The 21,637-nt window shown below is 53.3% G+C and overlaps 4 protein-coding genes and 2 pseudogenes across 4 annotated transcripts; 5 read left to right on the top strand and 1 right to left on the bottom strand.

The window, feature by feature from the left end:
• Positions 1-746: 746 nt before the first annotated feature.
• On the bottom strand, positions 747-2,039 carry SAPIO_CDS3952 (uncharacterized protein; the record flags this gene model as incomplete). Its single annotated transcript, XM_016786624.1, has 2 exons — positions 747-1,682; positions 1,752-2,039. 2 exons carry the CDS (start codon positions 2,037-2,039, stop codon positions 747-749), a joined length of 1,224 nt encoding a protein of 407 aa, XP_016643600.1.
• A 901-nt stretch (positions 2,040-2,940) lies between these two features.
• Positions 2,941-4,011, top strand: SAPIO_CDS3951 (annotated as a pseudogene; the record flags this gene model as incomplete).
• A 1,448-nt stretch (positions 4,012-5,459) lies between these two features.
• Positions 5,460-7,400, top strand: SAPIO_CDS3950 (annotated as a pseudogene; the record flags this gene model as incomplete).
• Positions 7,401-10,066: 2,666 nt separating this feature from the next.
• On the top strand, positions 10,067-11,563 carry SAPIO_CDS3949 (uncharacterized protein; the record flags this gene model as incomplete). The annotated part of the gene is made up of 3 exons (XM_016786623.1): positions 10,067-10,112; positions 10,183-10,509; positions 11,145-11,563. 3 exons carry the CDS (start codon positions 10,067-10,069, stop codon positions 11,561-11,563), a joined length of 792 nt encoding a protein of 263 aa, XP_016643599.1.
• Positions 11,564-12,623: 1,060 nt separating this feature from the next.
• SAPIO_CDS3948 (uncharacterized protein) lies at positions 12,624-13,186 on the top strand (the record flags this gene model as incomplete). The annotated part of the gene is made up of 2 exons (XM_016786622.1): positions 12,624-12,928; positions 13,072-13,186. The coding sequence occupies 2 exons, from the start codon at positions 12,624-12,626 to the stop codon at positions 13,184-13,186; spliced, it is 420 nt and encodes a 139-aa protein (XP_016643598.1).
• A 5,863-nt stretch (positions 13,187-19,049) lies between these two features.
• Positions 19,050-20,988, top strand: SAPIO_CDS3947 (Heat shock protein 60, mitochondrial; the record flags this gene model as incomplete). The annotated part of the gene is made up of 3 exons (XM_016786621.1): positions 19,050-19,163; positions 19,270-19,411; positions 19,484-20,988. 3 exons carry the CDS (start codon positions 19,050-19,052, stop codon positions 20,986-20,988), a joined length of 1,761 nt encoding a protein of 586 aa, XP_016643597.1.
• Between the last annotated feature and the right edge of the window lie 649 nt (positions 20,989-21,637).

Here is a 21,637-nt window from a genome sequence, read left to right as displayed (position 1 = left end):
AGAGATTGGGAGACTCGCGTGCGTGCCTGCGGCCATTGAACGGGACGAAGCGCCGGAGGTTGTGCAATCCACTCGTCGTTGCCCTGTGAGATGGATAGCTCGCGTGTGCAGGTAATAATCTTTTCGTCTCTATCTGAACCTTCTTGTACAATATGTTTCATTAGGTAGCAATGCCAATCAACTGGCTGTGTGTTAGAAACGAATACATCCTTTAATCCGTACCTGACCTTTTTGACAGATGCATACTACCAATACACCCCCTTCCCGCCAATATAATCCCACCTGCCACCTGGTACCGTTCGGCATTATTCAGGGAAGTGGAGGCATGAGAACGGGTAGGTTTATGAGTGAGTGCGAAAACAAATATAGGAAAACGGAAACTTTCATATGTCCATTCTTTTAGGTTCAGGGCTCTGGAGCGGAGTGCCTTGCAAGGTACTTGTCGTACAGGTCATCGCACTGTCAGGATAGCACAGGTCTATAGCACGTGATAAAAATCCGGGGAATCAGAAACCGGCATTCCTGGCAACGGCATGCACATTACACGCTTCTTCGTGGCTTGCTCCCAATCTTGATCGATCTAGACGCCAATATGATATTTTGTACAGTTTACAGTTTTGTAAGGTCGGGCATTTTTTACTCCAGCCATTGTTTCCTCCGTCCGCCATTTAGGGTATATTGCATAGTAATACAGCTAGCATCATCCAGACATCATCTTCCAGCACCTTCAAGTTGAGCCCAGGCCTCTAAGCACCCTTCTCCATCTGCTCCATCTGCTCCAAGTACGCCTTCTTCTTCGCCTCGTAAATAGCCATCTCCTTCTTATTCCCCAGCGCCATAAGCGCTGCCTTCTGCCCGGCCTCCTTCTTCGACCCCGCCGTCCCCCACCCCAACAGCTTCATCTTCTCCCCCCAGCCCTTGAGATAGAGCCTCACCTTATACAGCGGCAGCCCGTTATGCTTATTCTTATGTGTCCCCGGCACGTCCTCGTAGATTAAATCAACGCCGGGCACCTTAATCGCCACAGACAACTTCTGCTTCGCAAGCGACGCCTCATCCACGTTCCTCTCCTGCCCCAACTCCGCCACCCTATGAACCTCGGGCTTCTTCTCCGCCCTCCTAATCTCATCCGCGATCGTCCTCGCCCACAAAGCCTTCAACCACGCCACGGCCCTCGCCGCGCCCCTTTCCTTATCCGAGAGTATCACGGCCCCAACGTACGCCTCGAACATGTCGCCCTGGATTTTGATCCCCTGCGGCGACTTAAGATCGACCCACTCCGGCAACTTGGTCCGCTCCAGCATATTGTAGTCCCGGAAATACCCCGCCAGCGTCTGGTTGCGCAGCAGACGCTCGCGTAGCTGTGAGGCTTTGCCGGAGTCAAGCCCGCCGAAGGTGAAGAAGATGAGGAAGCTGGAGACGAGGTAGATGTTGGCGTCGCCGATCCATTCGAGTCGGTCCCAGTCGATCTCGCCGGGGAGGGCGACGGCTTTGTAGCGGAAGGCGGCGGAGGCGAGGAACGGGTCTGCGGGGGGGAGGGGGGGTAGGGAGGGGAGGATGTCGGCGGTGGTCCAGGGGGTGATTTGGGCGGGGTTTATGGATTGGGTTTCGCTGGTTACGGAGAGGATTTCGTCTGTGATCTGTTGGGCTTTAGGCTGGGCTTTGGGCTGAGCTTGGTTACTCTTACAAACTTGTTAGCTACACTAACCTCAAGGCTGAAGGGTGTGTAATAGGAATGTAGGAATACTCACCAGGGTCTGGACGCTGGAATCCTCTGGTTTCGCCCTAGCTAATGTCTGTATGGCCGGTAAGATCTCCTTGCTCAGAGAAATCAACGTCTCGTCGACGCGACCACCCCCAGAGCTCTGCAATCGTCGCAGGCAGTCAACAAGGCTGCTCGAATGGGACCTTAGGACCTCCACGGCCTCCTCGGCGGATTGCACATCCCTTTCCGATTCCTGTCGCTCATGGCTGCTCGATCTTCGGCGCTTAGATCGGTCTTCGGCATCGGAGGTTTCGTTGCGTGGTCGTTTCACCATTTTCTTTTTTGGATTTTCTTGTGATATGAACTTTTTGAGGTGTGTAAGGCGGAAAAAAGACCAGTTGACGTGGGGGTGGGGCCAAAAAAACCAAGTAGATCACAGGCGACAGCTTCAGCTCTCGGGGAAAAAGAACAAAGGATGAGCAAATGAAAATTGGTGGACTTTCGTCTTACTTCGTATTTCAAACATACCGAGATGGATTTGGAATGCTACAGGTAACTGGGATATTTGATTGGATTTTATCATTGCTTTTTCTTGTTTATTTTCGGAAATATTATTCTTCATGCTTCACACCAAGTTTGACCTTTTGCTAACAAATCGAGAGCTTAAATAAAGATGGCACTGTTGGGAAGTATCTCCTGCAGATTCAGCTTCAGTACCTATTGGTATTCTCACCAGGATGTCATTTTCTCCCCTCCGGGGAAGTGCAACTATTTCCGGGCCACAGCCACCCAGGAACATTGTCATTTCTCAGTGGCAGGTCACAGATGCGGCAAGTCAAAAATGATTGACTATGCTCCTGGAGTTGAGGCGTTGCGAGAGGCTTATCAAGTTCGGAGAGAACTTGAAGGCCGTATGTAGTGCAGGCTGGATTCAGTATGTATATCCGGACTCGCCGCACTTCCCACAACCGCAATGCTGCTCCAATACAGCGAAGTTGCATGTACATTGGGCCAGAGATCATCAGAAATTGAAAAATATACCCGGCTTTGATGGTTTGCCCGGTCATATATAGTCCTCGTGAGGACTCGTGAGGAGAACATTTCGATTCGAGTCCGAGAATCACTACTCTCTCTCTCTCTCTCTCTCTCTTTTTCATGTCCATTGTTCCCCCGGAACCTCTATGAACTGCACCCCTTTCCCATATAGCACGTCGACAGAAAATGAGCGGACTGCTATGGATGACGACCCCATCTTCGAACCAGACCAAGGCGACGCCATCATCCGCACAGCCGCGTACCACCGCCGAGACTTCGGCCTCTCCGTCCTCGGATCCAGCCCCTCCGAAGACAACCGCGTCCGCAAATGGATCGCAGACCCTTTCCCCTCCATGATCCTCGCCAGCCTCGGCATGCTCGACCGCCTCCCCCTCGAGCTCCTCTGGATCATCTTCCTCTCCTTCGATGTCCAATCCTGCTTCAACTTCCGCCAGGTAAACCGCGGCGCCCGTAACTTGATATCAAACCTACCCAAGTACCACGTCGTCGCGCGCCACGGGCTCCAGTGTCTCCGCGCCGTCCTCCAAACCGGGATCGGGCGGTACGTGACCATAGCGGACCTCTACCATCCCCTCTGCATGGGCACCTGCGCCGTGTGCAAAAAGTCTTTCGGAGGGTTCTTGTTCCTGCCTACCGTTACGCGCTGCTGTTTCCGCTGCATCACCTCATCCCCCTGCCTACGCGTCGTCTCCCTCTGGGCCCTCAGGACAAAGTCGGGCGTCTCGGTCAGGCGCCTTCGCCAGATCTTGCCCGTGGTACGCACGCTTCCCGGAACATACACGATATTGAGAAGACCCCGCGTAAAACGCACCGAGGTGGTCGCCGAAGTGCGAGCCATGGACCTCCTAGACGCCATGGGTTTCCCTGCCAAAACCTCGGACATTTATTTCAACGCCGGCGCTGCGGGATACGCCTACGTCTGGAGGTTCATGGTGTCGACGGTGCTGCCGCGTCTTGACCCGAGGACGGGTCACGTCGAGCAGGGGGTCTCTTGCAAGGGCTGTCAGATCGTGCTTGAGAAGCCGAGATGGCTTTGGCCTGATGACGTGTTTGACAGGCGGGATCGGGTTTATTCGAGGGAGGGCTATTTGGACCACTTTCCGCTTTGCGCTGAGGCGATTAGGCTTTGGCGCCAGAGTCGGGGAGGTACCGTCGCTATTCGTGAGCCGGAGTTTACAAGGAGGGGCGGCTACTTGGCCTCCCCGGACTGTTGTGATCGATGCAATGTTCTGACTCGGCGGATCACTTGAACAGCCGGAAAGAAGCTTCTGGGATGGTTCGCACCTCCGCTCCCGCACCAGAGTTCTGGCGGAAAACTGTTGGACGTTGCATGGTTCGTTGGCATAAGGGCAAGGAGAGACGAGATGAGTGAAGGGAATGTGGATACGGGTTGTAAGAGCGCATCTATTAATAATCCACGGCTCGGAAGTAGGATGCATGTAGGGTAGGGTAGGTAGCAGACCACTTGGGGAGGCAGAGGAGCGGATCCTTCGCATTAGCACTGACAGATGATTGACGGGTGTCTGTGGTAGGATTGGATCGGGCATTGTTGGCGGTGAAACTAGTGATGTCTGATATGGAAATGGTGCAAGCTTGACAAGGAGGAAGAACTGGATTGGAAGCGGGTGTGCTTCCCCAGCCTCTAGTGTACATACGAAGTAGCTGGTCTTCAGGGTGCATTCTTTACTTCCTGCTTCATAAGCGATCATCAATACAATTTTATGTCTATCACCTGCATAACCCAAAGTTGTCAACAACCCGCCTTTATATCTAGATCGGAAACACGTTTTGGATAAATATCTGTGAAATCAAAAGCGAATCCCCAAAAAGTGAATTACCTTGTTCCAATCGATAAGGATACATGCGAGACGCGGCATGATGCTCTCCGCCGTGTACCAGCACGAGAGCGCACGCTACAACTGTACTCTCCAAGTACAGCAACTGAGGTAGATTCTATTAACAATTTATAATATGACAATTGTGTTTGCACGCCGAGTTGAGTTGGGCATACTTCGTATCTGATAACCTAGTTCTACTTAGCACTCCATTGTCACTGCACAGGTAGCAAACAATGCGAACAAACAACCTGAAACGACGCTCACTGATCTCGTTCAAGGGTCTCTTCGGTCACTGAGAGTCTACTAGTGGTTGAATCAATATTGGGTAGCACAGGCACCACAGCTCACAAACACAACCCCGGAACTGTGATAACAAAAGGTCCCTTAGAGACGCAGACATGACGTCAAAAGGCTAAAATAAAATTCTAGAAGATGCTGATAGATCCCGAATAATTTTTAGGGAGTACTCGTTTGCCGTCCACTGCACTACAGAGTACGAAGCAGCCATATCCCGAACTAGGGAAACTATTACACTATCGCCTGCGGTTCCGCACGCCCTTCCATTTCCCTTTTTTTCTTCTTTCTCTTTTCCCTTTCTGACTCCTCCGCTGCAAACCGATACCGTGCTATCATGTGGAGAAAGCGGCATATTCCCGTCCATCATTCTTACCGGAATTCTTTCGAGGGGAGAAAGAAAAAAGAAATAGAAAAAGAAAAATAAGAACGCAGAGCTGCCTTCTATGTTGCTACCATCCCGCGCCCTCCCGAAGCGCTTACTCCCTCCCGCCTTCACCATCTCAGGACGAATACGACTCTCCCAAGCGACTCGAGCTTACATCCCCTTTCGATCGAAAGCCACTATGGCAACGAGCGGACCCGACGGCGACTCGGCCTCCAGCTCAAACTCCTACCCGGGCACCACGCTCGCCGACCTCCCTCTATCATGGACCTTCCCATCCTCCCTCCCCCATGACGCATTCTACCCCACCCCCGCCGCCTCCCACGCCACCCCGCGCGACCAAATCCTACCCCGCCAAGTCACCGGCGCCCTCTACACATGGGTCCGCCCCGAACCCACCCCCAACCCGGAGCTCCTCTCCGTAAGCCCCACCGCCATGCGCGATCTCGGCATCCTCCCCTCCGAAGCCAAGACCTCCGAATTCCTCCAAATCGTCGCCGGGAACCGCCTCCTCGGCTGGAACGAACAGACCCAAGAGGGGGGCTACCCCTGGGCCCAATGCTACGGCGGGTTCCAGTTCGGCGCTTGGGCAGGCCAACTCGGCGACGGCCGCGCCATCTCGCTCTTCGAGACGACGAACCTCGCCACGGGGACGCGGTACGAAGTCCAGCTCAAGGGCGCCGGGATGACGCCCTATTCGCGCTTCGCGGACGGGAAAGCCGTGCTGAGGTCGAGCATACGGGAATTCGTCGTGTCCGAAGCGCTGCATGCCCTGGGGATCCCGACTACGAGGGCGCTTTCGTTGACGTTGTCGAGGGGCTCGAGGGTGATTAGGGAGAGGTTGGAGCCCGGGGCGATTGTGGCGCGGTTTGCGCAGTCGTGGTTGAGGTTGGGGAATTTTGATATTTTGCGCGCGAGGGGCGATAGGCCTTTGACGAGGAAGTTGGCGGGGTATGTGGCTGAGGAGGTTCTTGGTGGGTGGGAGGCGTTGCCGGGGAGGTTGGAGAATCCGGAGAAGCCGGCGGAGGATGAGTGGCCTAGTAGGGGGCTTGATCCGTCTGAGATTGAGGGACCGCCTGGTGCTGAGGAGAACAGGTTCGCGAGGCTATACAGAGAGGTTGTGCGGCTCAATGCCGAGACCGTCGCCAAGTGGCAAGCATATGGTTTTATGAACGGCGTGCTCAACACCGATAATACGTCCGTCATGGGCCTCTCGATCGACTTTGGCCCCTTTGCTTTCATGGATAACTTTGACCCTTCCTACACCCCCAACCACGACGACAGCCTCCTCCGTTACAGCTACAAGAACCAACCTACAATCATATGGTGGAACCTCGTTCGTTTCGGCGAAGCTCTCGGCGAACTCATGGGCGCCGGAGCAGGCGTCGACGACCCCGTCTTCGAGAGCGAGGGCGTGAAGCCCGAGCAAGAAAACGAGCTCGTCGCCCGCGCCGAGAAGCTCATCACGCAGGCCGGTGAGGAATACAAGGTCGTCTTCCTGCGCGAGTATAAGCGCCTCATGGCTGCCCGCCTCGGTTTGAAGGCCTACCGCGAGTCGGACTTTGATTTACTATTTAGCTCGCTGCTGGATGTTATGCATGAGCTTGAATTGGACTTTAATCTCTTCTTTAGGAGGTTGAGCGCGTTGAGGGTTAATGAGATTGCGACGCCCGAGGCGCGGAGGAATAAGGCCTCCGTTTTCTTTTACAAGGAGGGTGTTACGGTGTGCAGGGAGGATGATGCGCGTGTCAAGATTAGCGAGTGGCTTGACCGCTGGCGCAGGCGCATCATCGAAGATTGGGGCCAGAAGGGCGTCGGCGAAGAGGCCGGCGTCATTACCGAGGAGCAGGATGAGCTGCGCAGCAAGGCCATGAAGGCCGTGAACCCCAACTTTATCCCGAGGGGATGGGTGCTCGACGAGGTTATTCGACGGGTAGAGAAGGAGGGCGAGAGGGATGTTTTGAGGAGGGTGATGCATATGGCTTTGAATCCGTTTGAGGAGAGCTGGGATGGGAGGGAGTTTGAGGGGGTCAAGTATGAGGGGGATGCGGAGGAGGAGGCGAGGTGGACGGGGGATGTTCCGGAGGTGGTGAGGGCTTTGCAGTGTAGTTGTAGTTCGTGAGGGAAGAGTGGAAGTTTACTTTTGGTTATCCTTAGGGTGCCGGCCGGTACTTTGCGTATAGATGGTGTTTCGGGTCTTGTATATATCATCGGGTTATCTCTCCTCTTGAATTCATAGCTGTCCACACTCTACGTTTGCGCCGGCTACTTCCAGTTCTACTCAGAAGGTATTCCCACATGCTGCAAGAGCATAGATATCAACTGTGCCTTCCACCGACGCTCTGTTTCATTTGTTTCACTGACTGCGAATAGCCCGTTTGGTCGATGCAATAGCAATCTAGATAGATTGCAAAGCCCCCAATACCTTCTTCCCGTGTCAAACTTCTTGTGCCGCTTGCTGTTTATGGTGTCACCGTTAAGGGTCACTTCCTGAAACTAACCCATCTCATTCACATGGATGATATTTGACCCGATCCTGCCACACAATGATTCATGATAGCCAATTCACGGCCAGGATAGGAAGACCCAGAAACCGTGATCTCGCCTAGGTTTTCAACTATAAATAGGACCGTTCCCCCCTCATCCTCCTCTCTCATCCTACTCTCTCACCCTCCTCCATCATCATCATCCTCCATCATCATCTTCCCAACTTCAATCGCATCGAGACGTACAGACTCTTCTTCCCCTTCCACATCCCCAAGAACCAGTCTTCGGGAACTTGGACGGGGACAAAGTTGAACTTACTTCCGCGATTGGCCACGAAGAAAGAACCACGTAAACCCCTCGAGCCGAGCTATGGTCCAAAAGGTCAAGAGGTGTTTTCGGATCCCTGGACAGCCTAAAATGGCTTCTTCCTCTATTTTTATTCCTTCCCCATCTCCTTAATGCACTGCCACTGGACACATAACCAGGTGGAAGTTGCGTTTTATGAGGGGTGCCGAAGTCAACCTTTCCGAAAAGCGTCCAGATCGTTTTCCCCTTCGCTGATCTCCCGTGCTCCTTACAATGGCTTACTTCAAAGGGCAGAAAGCTCCAAAAGAGAGCAAACTCCTTAATAGCAAGGAGAGGGGCCACATATACACACCCTGACGAGAGATTGCCGCCGACAACGACACGCGACTTGACACACCAGAAACGCTGGCGATCCAAAACCTCTCAGCTGGATCTGCCTCAAGGCCGAGTCAAAACGGCTGCCCGTATTTCCTCTATCCAGCCACAATACCTATACACTGGAGCTGGGATATGTTTTACGTGGCTGGTTTCCGGGCGGCTTGATCGAATGCGGGTCAGTTGCATTCGGGGATGGGTAGCAACCGATCCCGTGTGGACGCTGGCACTTGAGAGTGTATTTTCCGGGCGTGCCTACGGGAGATGGTAGTCCTTGACGACGAGCGGTGGGCAGTCGCTGGGGACATAATCTCCGAATATTAACGGGTCAGGACTCCCTGGTCAGCGCGTCCGGTCTCAGGGTGCGACTGGCCTGCCTGTCTCATCGTTTGGTTTCCCTCCTTCTAGGCGTCGTTGATCTTGCCTGGAACTTTCTGCTTCGTGTATCTGGAGAATCCCGGCAAGAACTCCGCACGCTTTTCTTCCGTACTGTCCATTTCCCGAAGATCTCTCCTCTTTTCATCTTCACCAACGTCTTGCTCCTGTACTGTACGGCTACCCGGAAACTGGTTTTCTGGAACACAATATAGACACGACTTTTTACAAACTTCATCCCCTGCTATTTCTCTAGATATCCGTCGATCTAAGACTGTAAGCCCTGCGCCAACTATGGCAAACCAACGAACCAAGGATCCAAGCGAACTCCGGAATTCAGTCGTCGATCCCAATAGGATCTGAGCGACGGTTTCTCGTAAGTAGGGATGCCCCAGATACGAATGGCGGTTCGATAAACTAATGAGGTTTTTGTTTAGTTTCACATTGGATGTTACGGCGCGCCAATTGATTGCTTCCCGCTTGGGAACGAGCGAAGGGCGAATACAGAGAAAGAGAAGGAAAGCACGATTGGATGGATGCCGCTTTTCAATGGCTAATTCGGACGGCGCATAACTCTCAGTGGCTGTTCGGGACAGCTCGAAAAGGTCGATCGACAATGGGCAGCAATACTAGCCGTCCTCGAGTAAGTTCTCTGGTACCTCCCTTCGTCGTCATTGTAACTGGTTTGTAGATGTTTCGCTCGAGCGCGAACTCTCATTGACTACGGGAAACAAGTGTCCGCTGCCGCCACGCCATGATCTGTCTCTAGTGCGTAAGATGGGTCAAACAATGGAGTCGCAGATCCTTATCCTCACGGCCACTGCCTTCTTTTCCTCATTGCACTAAGATGGCTGTTCTGGGGTTGGTCGGGAGACAGGGCCTCGCGACCGAAAACCTTAGCCAGTATGTGCCGTGCCTTCGCTTCAGCAGAGGAGATGGTCAGGCGCCCGTTGTTAAGGAAGATCCTAGTAGTGTCGCCAAGTTTGGCCTCCGGGGAGAGGATCGCACGTCGGCGGCGTGGATGATATCCGAGACTTAACAGTTGCAACAGCAACTCATCGTCGATTGTTCCCGACTTACATTCGCTGCAAGCGGCCATGGAGTGTCCAAGTGTCTTGGTAGATCGATGCCGCGGGTTACTTCGGAAAAACCCTAGTACCACCAATACGAATGGATTTCGGGAAACACCCATCCTAACAGCCATGGCCTCCTTCATCGTGGGTGATCCCTGCTTCGTCGCGCAACATGGGTAGTTGGAAACCTAGACTCGCCATGTCCAAGTTCATCAAGGGTCAAGGAGATAGAAGCCAGGACAGAGGTTCGGCGGACGTTCGGCCAGGTTTTCGCTACCAAGATCTAAGGCCGTCCATATTTCGCCTCGCTTGATGTCAAAAAGGCGAGCCCGGCAGCCGGAACATGCGCCCAAACCCTGTGTCGCGCCGCCGAGATTCCTCCACGTACAATCCCTCATTTCCCCGGTTCGATACGACCAACTCTCAATGATATGCAGCTGCATAAGGAACTGATTGACAATATCCGCGAAAAGGGACGCATGTTCATTCCCTTGTCCGCGATCGGCGCCGAGTACGACATCGAATTCGACCCTCCTGGGATGCCGGATTTGCTATATTCCCAGGAGCAGAAGCTTCGAGAGGGAGAATACCCAGATCACGGATTCATTCTTGTATGTTTGTGCGGTTGGCTTATCTGCCATAGCTCGGTCGTATGCAGTGATTGAAGTGTCTAGCCACTTGACTCTCAACCAGCGTTATTCGAGATGCCATACCAGAGTTATATCTATGAGGTTAGGTGGCTGGCTTACCCTCTGCGTATATATCATTTTGTACGGAAAGGCCGGCTCTTCGGGTCTCTGGTGAGAATGTACTGATCGGATCTCCTGGCGGTCGTTCTCCTCGTGTTGCAACACAAACGCCAGTTCCCCTACAGACCATCTGGAGGGTGAGCATCATGGACGAAACAGCCTTAAGCCTGGTGCGAGATATCCATCGCCGACTGTCTACTGTAAGGCTGGGTGGATATCATGACCTCCACGGTGATACTATCCCCGTCTGCGCCAAGATAGATCATCTCATATTTTTGTCCACTCGGCTGACGGTACTCTTCGGAACGGGCGCATTCCCATTCTTTCGGCCAGAGACGGACAACTCGGCTGAGACTCAGGGCAAGGGGGCAGTAAGAGCTGGAGTCATTGTCGCAAGAGTTGTTTTTGCTGGCCTCTATCGGCCCAGTCACCCGATGTATCCAGGGGCATCTCGAAAACATCTTCGGCAGTCGACCTGCGGCTGAATGGTACCCTCAATAGATAGAGAGGTCGGCAAGTTAGAGTATTATCTGTCGGTCCTCGTGGTGGGTCTATTGCACTCTCCGCCACTGCTCTGCTCCCCGATGGGGAAAAGAGATCTTGTGGAGTTTGTGCCCGCTTTACCATTTACCCTTGATCATGGCGACCTCCCAAACGACTTCACCTATGCTGAAGAGACTCGTCTTGTCCACCAGCCGGGGGCCATCGAGGTCGATGATTGGATCAACAAGAAGTTCGGCCTTAAGCCCCCTGCCGGTAAGGTTCTGCCCCTCTTTGTCCACAGCGAGGGCTCTATCTGCGAGACCGATGCCACACACTCTCGCTTCAATAAGGCGCAGAATGTGTTCGGGTGTAAGGCCACTCTCGTCGTACCAAGGGACCCAGATGATTTCTACAACAAGCCCAACAATCAAGTATAGCGGCAGAAGAACAAGGAGTGTGCTGATGGAGTTACCCGTATTCTCCAGCAAGCGTTGCTCGATGAGCACGACATTGTACCCCGATAGCATTGGGAAACCTTAATTACCAGTTTGGGCGGCCTCCTCGGGGACGTTTTTGAAAAGTATCTTCGTGTAGAGCGCGACCAAAGGGACCTCTACCTTCTTGGCTTGTTCCGCGCGGAGCAATATATATATATATATATAAAGGCACAACTCGATTCGCCATCCGTTCCCCGATGATTTCTCCCGGAAGAGGAAGAGTCCTTCTGTCTGGATGATGCGACTTATGGATCTTCCGCAAGTACATCTCCGCCCTAAGCGGCCAGAAGGGTCCCGGATGAAAGTTCAGAAAGGACGGTGACTTCAAAAAATGCCCTGCCAGCCTGTTAATGGCGGCCATATTCTTGACTCGGCACAAAACATACTTTTCCAAAACCCGATGCTATATACTTTGTGGGCGCAAGGGATATTTGCCTCGCTCACTGTGTTTGAAGATCTTGCAACCGATCCGGTGCTCCATCTCCGACCGCCGCAGGAGAAAAAAGTCGTCGCCATGAAGGATCTGGCGTCAGGACACCCGCGTTTAGACGGAGCTGTTTTCGAGCTCACTCAGGAGGATCCTAGAAAGGAAGTCTCGGACGAGCCCCTGAAGCTCCAGTGGGACTTGCTTCGGATGGCCAGGTTTCCTGGTCCGACTGAAACGGTCAATGGCCCGTTCATGGAGGCCAGATGGGGACATGTCGAAACTCGAAGAAAGCGACGATGCCAGTAGCTTGAAGGAGAAGATCAAGAAATCTTCCCCAAGGCGTAGCGAGCGCGGACCTTCCTTCCATATGTTCCCTGGTCCTTTCATGTGCCGCAAAGAGAAGCTAGTCGACAGTGACAGTGGCGAATGATAATCTATATATATATGGCGGACATTGAGAAGGGCTTCAAGCGGCCGGATACGAATGGGGATATTTGAAATGGTCGGGTCGATCTCGATTTGTTTTCACGAAACCCCAACTAGCGGTCTCTCTGCGATCTGTCAACCTTCAAGATGGACCCATACACTACTCAAACCCGACCCTACCAGATGGGATCTGCCACATACAATGTTCTTGTATCCGACAGTAGAAATCCCGTCAGTTACCCCGATGCTGGATACACCATCGGTGCTAATAAAAAGATGCGGTGCGTTGGAGTGGATGAGTACTCTGGGGCGCAGGAGTTGAGTGTGTCTGCGTATATCCAGTTTAACGATGGCCACGAGGTTTCCAAAAGGAGGGTCAGAGCAGAAGTGGACGTTCTAGAGGATACGGCCATCTTCAGCTACTTGGCAGCTGCTGTCGAGCCTGCTTGGCCGTCGGCTAAACGAAATGCGGGCACAAATCGACGAACTTGGAAGGGATTTCGAAGAACCGAAACATATACCGCAGGCATATTCCGGATCGGCAGTCGAAAGCCTTGGTACTTCGTGTACGAAAATGACCGAATTGAAATCGCAGCCAGGGGTACGGCGTGTCGCTGGTAGGGGGTCGTGACGGCGACAGCAGCGGCACCAGCGGCGACAAGTGTCGTTCGGCAAGGGATAGGCCGTCAGGCGCGTATCGGCCGACATAGACCTGAGAGATGGACGATCTTACCAGTACGGAACTGGTTCTCGACATATGGCGAATCAGCTATGACCCACCAGCGCCAGCTCCTCATTTATGAGGCCGTCTCGTCTGCGTTAAGGCGGAGACTTACAGCAAGACTTCGTACGAGGCATCGGTTTCCCATCCTTACTGCTTCCAGATTTCGCCCAAACCTTGGCCAGTATAGACGACGCGGTGGATCGCTAAGCATCGATGACACTGCCGACGCCCACAATGATATATAGAGATCTATACTTCCTCTCTGTACGATGCCAACACCAACCCTCCTGAAGGTAGCTCTGGTGAGCCCTTGCGACGCGTCTGAGCTCAAGGTCGTCTTTGCGCAGCTACTCTAAGGTACGCGGGAAATTTCGTGTCAATACTTCGATCTAGTCACTATGGATATTGCTAGAATCTTCGGGCTCGCGGGATCCGGTAAGACAGAAAGGATTGCTGTCACGACGATGGCGCTGCTGACGAACCTAAACATCAAAACGGTGTACGGCTCGGCGCCAACTCATGTGATAATCTCTGGCCTCACCGTGCGCCTGGACCGGGTTAGTACTTGAAATGAGGATCATGATGTTGAAAGAGATAAGTCTGATCACCCGTCCTGAGGATTCTCTTCCTTTATATGCCCTCCGAACAGTAGTGGAATGGCAGGACTTAGGGCTGGAATCGCGCTAGCTTTTTCTCTGCTACAAATAAATTCTCTCGATATTCCGTGCTACGGAGAAACAAACTCTTATTCGGTCGATGAACCAAGATCGCTGTTCACATCGTTTTCGAAGACGACAGCTTATCTACGGAAGGGGATATGCCCCCCTTCCCGAAGCAGAGAAGTCTCAGAATTCGAATCCGGACGGCCACCGGCTACGGGCTAACACCAAGAGACTTCGCAAGAGAGGTCGTTTGGTCTCGGCGCAAGTCGTGCGATCGATTCAGCGGGCATAGGAATGGAGGAAGAAAAGTGATGTGAAGGGTCTGGGGGAGGACAAATTCCCCCGACGATGGAGAGGGCCTGTCATCCTGATTCGTGCGGCATCTCAAGTCCGTTGGGTTATCCGAAATCCGCATGGTCGGGAAGGGAGAGTCCGGTCCATGTGGACCACCTGAAGACACCCGAGCAGGCACAGGCCTACACGAGGAGACTGATGAGGGGAATTCCACTGTGCTTCTTCCGAGATCTTGATGGAAGCAGGATCAAGAACTCGTTAAACCTCCTGGCTACTGATAAAAGCATCGCCAACTTTAGTAGTCAGGCCCTTATCCAGGGTATCAAGCGTTGTTTCAGAGCTGCGCGGGCTGCTTCAACTCCGATATAGGATACGAGCGGGATACGCCGAAACACGTTGGGGCGGGGACTTGTGATTGGGGAATTCACCAAGAAGACCACCCGACTGTCCGGAAGCGGAGAGCAGTCGCCCTCCGCCAATTCTTGGAGCCTGACCTTATCCGAATAGCGCTGCGCACGCGCCAGACTTATCAATTTTGCTTCAACTGCCAACGGCTTGTTGAAAAGGCTGCAGCCACATTGTGTAAGTAACGTCCCGTCGTCACAGCCCATGCGCGAATCCCTGAGGTCTCTCTCTGGCCCCATCCCAGACGCACCTGCCCCGTCTCGCGGCCACGGAGTGCTACCATATTACCTGGTCTCTCTGCCCTGCCTCACGGTCACAGATTCCTCCCTACCAATCCAATCTACCATGGTTGAAAGTGCTACAAGAAGAATATGACATCGAAGGATGCTTTCGGGCCCCAGGAATGGCACCGACGGGGGATGCGAAGGAAGTCTTCAAACGACTCAAAGGCAAAACGCCGAGAAAATGAGACTACCGACGGAAATGAAGAGAGGCGTTCGAAACCAGAGTTCTGAGGGCCGAACAGAGGAGGAAAGGCCTAGCGAACGCAAATCCTGAGAGTGGAGGTAATGAACAGGAGGCTGAGGAAGGTCTTATAAGCCTTAGGGGCAAAACGCCTGGCGATCGAGACTTCTCAACCCGGGCTGGATGTCAATATCAGACCTGACTTTGACAACGCTGATCCAAGCAGTTCCTTGGCTTTATCAGGATATTATATCACAGAGTATCCGTGGAAGAACACGACCGCCCTCCGCATCTGTGGCAAAACTTTGAGTTCCGCATTTATGCGTCGTTCGCGGGGGCTTCCAATCTTCGAATCTTCCCTCCGGGGCGAAGCTGACCATGACTTGGCCGCTGGGCCTGGTTCTCATCCCGTGTTTGCCGTGCGCCCTGTAGCGCTGTGACGATCCTCTTCGAATCTGCGTCTCTATTGAAGGACGCGTTCTCACGCCCGAACTGAAACGAGACCTGCAGACTGCCCGGTCTGAGAGCGGCCTCCATTCCGGGGTCATGGTCTCGTGCTGGATGTTCCAAATGCAAAAGATTCATGCCCAGAGGTAAATTCTCCACACTGTCTCCAAGTCTTCGGCTGACTTTGTGTGCGTGTGCAGACCCCTCAAGACCTCTGGGATACTGTCCAGAAATTCCGCCAGTGGGTAACGCTGTTTATGAACGGATGTTGACTGAGGACACTGACAGAGGCGAGATCCAAGGTTACGCGAGGGACAAGTTCCGGGCTGCTCTTTTCTACTTGTTTCGTGCAAGGCAGAGGGTCTGAATTGGATTCATCTCGAAATGGCGAGTGGTGCGTAGTAGAGGTTTCGGCTTCAACGCGCTGGTGGCTTCAGGCTGTGGGGAGAGAGATTCCATGCCGAAAGCTACGGCCACGCGAGAAGGTGGAAATCGACCTACTGGCTTCAAGGAATATATGATAGTTCCTCAATGACAGAAAAATGTGTTGAGAGGGGGAAGATGTCGTCAAACGCGGCGCCGGTGACCGAACACAACTGTCGTATATCCTCACAACCCTCGATCTCGGCTTTCTTCGCCCTGTCAACATTGTCGGACGGCGGCGATGGAATCTGACCTTTGTCTGTGAGAAGACCAACAAATTCCTTAAATTTGTTGTCGGACAACGGCACCGGACGTCAACAGATTGGGTCGCCATATATATATATATACCCCTCAAAGCAATCCCTCATCGACACCGGAGACCATTACCTTTTTGGCAGATATCGCTACCGCGCATATATATATATCAACGAACGCTACCTCCGCGAAGTGGGCAGCGGTTAATGCGCGGAGGATGATGCCGACTATTTCCGCGCCGTGGATCACTTACTAGAGGCGCCGCAGGCGGAATTCCTGTACGCGATGGACGGGCGACGTCATAAATGGAACATGGACGCATATGACACCGTGATCCCGCCCAACCGGTCCGAGACACGATTCGAGCCCCTACATCGAGTAGATATATACGAAGATCGCCTGACAGCCATGATGCAGTCAGTTGCCTAGGATGTGTACGACATGGCGAAGAAAGTGGCGGAGATCCGAGCCTGGGAACTAGGCTTCTTCTTCGTGAGTGCTGATAGAGGCCGGCCCATAGAAGAGAGCACGGATCTCGTAGCGGTGACGCTTCTTCCTCTGCTAGTCCTGTCTCTTCCCCTTCGGGGCTTGCTTCTTCCTCCCCGGCTCCTGCGTCTTCCCCTGCGCCCCCTAATCGAATCGACTCGTCAATCCTTCCGGCCGCAAGTCCGTCGCCGCGGCGACTCCGGGTCCACCTAGCGGCGTCTCTGCGTCTTCTTCCCACAGCGGGGGCGATCCCGGTCCCACCCCGCCGCCTTTCCATCTCAATGCAGCACTCGCAGCTACTCCTTCTTCCCGGCGCAGTGTCCCCGCTGGCCATACCCAGTGTTTCCGCTGTGTATACAACAACGCTCGTTGGCGTGTCCCGAGGGCTAATATGGTGGTCTTCCACGCCGTTACCTACATCGAAGAGGACACGGAAGAAAATTTCGCCGACACCCTATGAAGGGTCATGTAAGGGATAATTACAAATAACCTAAATTGGGCACCGTTCCCTCACTCGTATTTTTAACTTAGAACTTTCAATACAAGTCTACAATATCCAACCAACTGTTTGACCGAAATGATGCTCTCGTCGTGACATCTGATCCATCAGACGGTTCGTAAGGATACCTAGCCTTACAGGTCAACAAGGTAGGAGACGGGGCACAAGCAGAATTCAACCCCCCGAAGAAGCCCGCCCCTGGTACGCGCAAAGACGTGCCGAGCGCGGATGCCATATGGTATGGGGAGATCGTAGATACCGACGTGGTGCGAGGTATGGTGAAGCTACCGACCAGCGGCAGGGTCATGGCTGTGGAGGTACGGCACTTCCAGGACGTCAAGAAACACTGCATCCGCCTTCCTCGAAACGGTTTGGCCCCTATGGACGCTGCCATGGACGGCGGCATGGAACGCACAGTTCGTATTATCTTCTCCCCTGGGGTGGCCCGGCTGCTAACGCTATTTTGTCAGAAGAGCGACTCGGCCCAGGTAGCTGTCCCAGGAACCTTTCGAGGCGTTTATGTCGCGTCCGGTGCCGGACCCTCTTCAGCCAAATCGACCGCGCGTCCGTCTTCAACTTCCATCCTGCTTTTTAAATGGCATCCCGACATCTCTATATAGGGTAAGTAAGTCACTTACACGAACCCGAAAGCGTTTTCGGTCGTTCGCCCTTTTTTTCTTTTTCTTTTTTTCTTCTCCGGCGTAGACAAATATGCTGCGGCTGGTCTCTGGCAGACGTGGAAAGTCATGTCGGTTAGAGAAAAGTCCACGGAACACCAGAACGTGTCAGGAGCAGGGCTGGCGACCAGTTCAATGTGGATACGACGGAGGCAGAAAACTTAGACTTCACATGATCATGGGCACTAGATCAAGGAGAACGGAATTGAGGTTTATTTCCATCAACTTATCGACCATCTCTATCAAATCTTTGTTCTATCGAATTGGCGTATTCGATTCCGCTCTTCTTCTGCTTTGGTTGACGAGACGTGGCGGTTCGAATCAGTCAAGCAGTATTGTAATGACATAATTACATTAAACCACTCAGGTTTGAAGAATTACACACTGGCCAGGATGGCTGGAGGAAGAGGATGTGGCAGTTCAATTCAGTTGAGGTCAGAGGAACGTCGTGGTAAATTGGTGGTAAATTGGGAGCAGTTCATCCATAATAACTCGGGAACAGTAATAAATAAATTTGGATTTAATGCATTGTGCGAGAGGCGCGTAAGACTGGTGAACAGGGTCAAACAATGACTATGACTTTTAACAGGCTACCGCTCTGTACCCTCGGTATGCGGACGGGATCCATGGTCCAGTCCACCTCCGAGCTGTTGGGAATAGCTTCAATTCTCCTCGTCCAACCAACAATTGCCTTGGAAGTGAGATGTGGAGCTTGATGACTTAAGAAGCCGAGCTGCGTTTACCTAATCAAGACAGCTTCCAGCTCCCAGTTTCCAGCATTCTGATTGTGCCAAATTCCCGGTGTGCCGGTCGTTGCCAGGTTGCAGCAAACACCGATAAAACCGAGGATCTGCCATGCGTTTCTGACCAATCATTGCAGCCGAGAACAGGGGTGGTATTAATTTTTTTCTCTCTCTTTGGCTTGGTCCAAGTCCCAAGGCCGAAGTACCTGGTCGTACTTTCCCCATAGAAGCTTCTCCAATTTGACGGATTTTTTTTTTCCATCGATTTCCAAAGGAGCATCAACTTTCTCTCATAAACTTTCTCTCCCTTCCTCCATCTCCCCAAGTCCGCTTCCCGCTTCTTCCCCATCCTCCACATCCTCACCTCGAGCATCCAGAGCTGCTGCCATCTCTGTGTACTATCTACGACTAGTTTTTAATCGCAATTGTCTTTTCCTTTTCTCTTCCCTCTTCCCTCTTGTACTCTAATTCGTAACACAACCCCAAACTCACAATGCAGCGCGCTCTCTCTTCCTCTCGAACCAGGGCGGCCGTCCTCTCCTCGGGCGCTGCCGCCAAGTTCCGCTCCGGTGCTGGTCTCCGTCAGCAGCTCCGGTTCGCTCACAAGGTAAGGAGAACTTCGATTTGACAGCCTTTCGGTTGCAATTGAGCTATCATCGGGATGCGATGCGCAGATGCAGAAGAGACGAGACTAACCGTGATGGCTACTGTAGGAGCTCAAGTTTGGTGTTGAGGCTCGCGCCTCCCTCCTCGCCGGTGTCGACACTCTTGCCAATGCCGTCTCTAGCACTCTCGGCCCCAAGGGCAGGAATGTCCTGATCGAGTCCAGCTTCGGCTCTCCCAAGATCACCAAGGGTAAGCGACATATATCTCGTCAACATGGATTTTACACAAGGAAGCATCAGATAGCTAACATATCTTCTCCAGATGGTGTCACCGTTGCCAAGGCCATCACTCTCCAAGACAAGTTCGAGAACCTCGGCGCCAAGTTAATATCGGAGGTTGCTGGAAAGACCAACGAGGTTGCCGGTGACGGTACCACCACCGCCACCGTCCTCGCTCGTGCCATCTTCTCCGAGACGGTCAAGAACGTCGCCGCCGGCTGCAACCCCATGGATCTCCGCCGCGGTATCCAGGCTGCCGTCGACGAGGTTGTCGACTTCCTCCAGAAGCACAAGCGTGACATCACCACCAGCGAGGAGATCGCCCAGGTCGCCACCATCAGCGCCAACGGCGACCAGCACATCGGCAGGCTCATTGCCAACGCCATGGAGAAGGTCGGCAAGGAGGGTGTCATCACCGTCAAGGAGGGCAAGACCGTGCAGGATGAGATGGAGGTCACCGAGGGTATGCGCTTCGACCGTGGCTTCGTCTCGCCTTACTTCATCACCGACACCAAGGCCCAGAAGGTCGAGTTCGAGAAGCCCTTGATCCTCCTCTCCGAGAAGAAGATCTCTGCCGTCCAGGACATCATCCCCGCCCTCGAGGCCTCCACTCAGCTCCGCCGCCCCCTTGTCATCATTGCCGAGGACATTGACGGTGAGGCTCTCGCCGTCTGCATTCTCAACAAGCTCCGTGGCCAGCTCCAGGTCGCCGCCGTCAAGGCTCCCGGCTTCGGTGACAACCGCAAGTCCATCCTCGGCGACATTGCCGTCCTCACCAACGGTACCGTCTTCACCGACGAGCTCGACATCAAGCTCGAGAAGGCCACCCCCGACATGCTCGGCTCCACCGGCTCCATCATCATCACCAAGGAGGACACCATCATCCTCAACGGCGAGGGCAGCAAGGATTCCATCACCCAGCGCTGCGAGCAGATCCGTGGTGTCATGAGCGACCCCAGCACCTCCGAGTACGAGAAGGAGAAGCTCCAGGAGCGTCTCGCTAAGCTCTCTGGTGGTGTCGCCGTCATCAAGGTCGGTGGTTCCTCCGAGGTCGAGGTCGGTGAGAAGAAGGACCGCTTCGTCGATGCCCTCAACGCCACCCGCGCCGCGGTTGAGGAGGGTATCCTCCCCGGTGGTGGTACCGCCTTCCTCAAGGCCGCTGCCCAGCTCAGCGTCAAGCCTGAGAACTTTGACCAGCAGCTCGGTGTCAGCATCGTCAAGAACGCCATCACCCAGCCCGCCAAGTCCATCGTCAAGAACGCTGGTCTCGAGGGTGCCGTCGTCGTTGGCAAGCTCATGGACGAGTTCGCCGGTGACTTCAACAAGGGCTTCGACAGCGCCAAGGGCGAGTACGTTGACATGATCGCTGCCGGTATCCTCGACCCCCTCAAGGTCGTTAGGACCGGTCTCGTTGACGCCAGCGGTGTCGCCTCTCTCCTTGGTACCACCGAGGTCGCCATCGTCGATGCCCCTGAGGAGAAGGGCCCTGGCGGTATGGGTGGCATGGGCGGCATGGGAGGAATGGGCGGCATGGGCGGTATGATGTAAATTGATTCATACCCTCCCTTCCCCTGTAATCCTCTCGTGTCACACACACACAACGAACTCCATGACTTGATGTCGCATCTGTAACACAACACTTTTTCATTTTTCCAATCTCTGGAACTCATTCTCGGAGGATGGTGGTTCAAGGCTAAAAAACTCAAAACGGAGGGGGAGCATGGCTTTGGTGTTCTTTTACTATACAAGGTTGGGAAACTTGTTTATGTACTTCATCCTGTACTTTTCCGTTGTCTCTTTTGCATCTTCCTTTTTCTTACCCTCTACTTGGGCCAATCTCCGCTCTTCCCCTCTTATATCCATCCTCGATTCCCTCCCATCTTTACCCATCCCGTTCTTCTCTTTCTCCTCTGCCATTCTCATACCCGGCGAGGTGAAGAAACCACAAAACTGGGGTCGGGACTTGTTTCTTCCTCCCCTTGGAGTTGTTCAGTTTGGGAAACTCCTTGAGGAGGAAAAACAAGGAGATCTGATTTGTCTTCTGTACGATTTGGATCTTTCTGTACTGTAGTGTACTACTTAGAGACTTTTTAGCAAGCAATAAAAGCTGGTGAAGTTGTCTACTATATCTGTTTCCTGCCATAGAGGATATTTCTTCTGGTCTTTCTGTATGTCACAACACTTGTGCAAATATATC

Source organism: Scedosporium apiospermum (genome assembly GCF_000732125.1).
Source record: "Scedosporium apiospermum strain IHEM 14462 chromosome Unknown SEQ_SAPIO_0090, whole genome shotgun sequence".
Taxonomy (NCBI): Eukaryota; Fungi; Ascomycota; class Sordariomycetes; order Microascales; family Microascaceae; genus Scedosporium; species Scedosporium apiospermum.
This window is presented reverse-complemented; position numbering and strand designations above follow the sequence as displayed.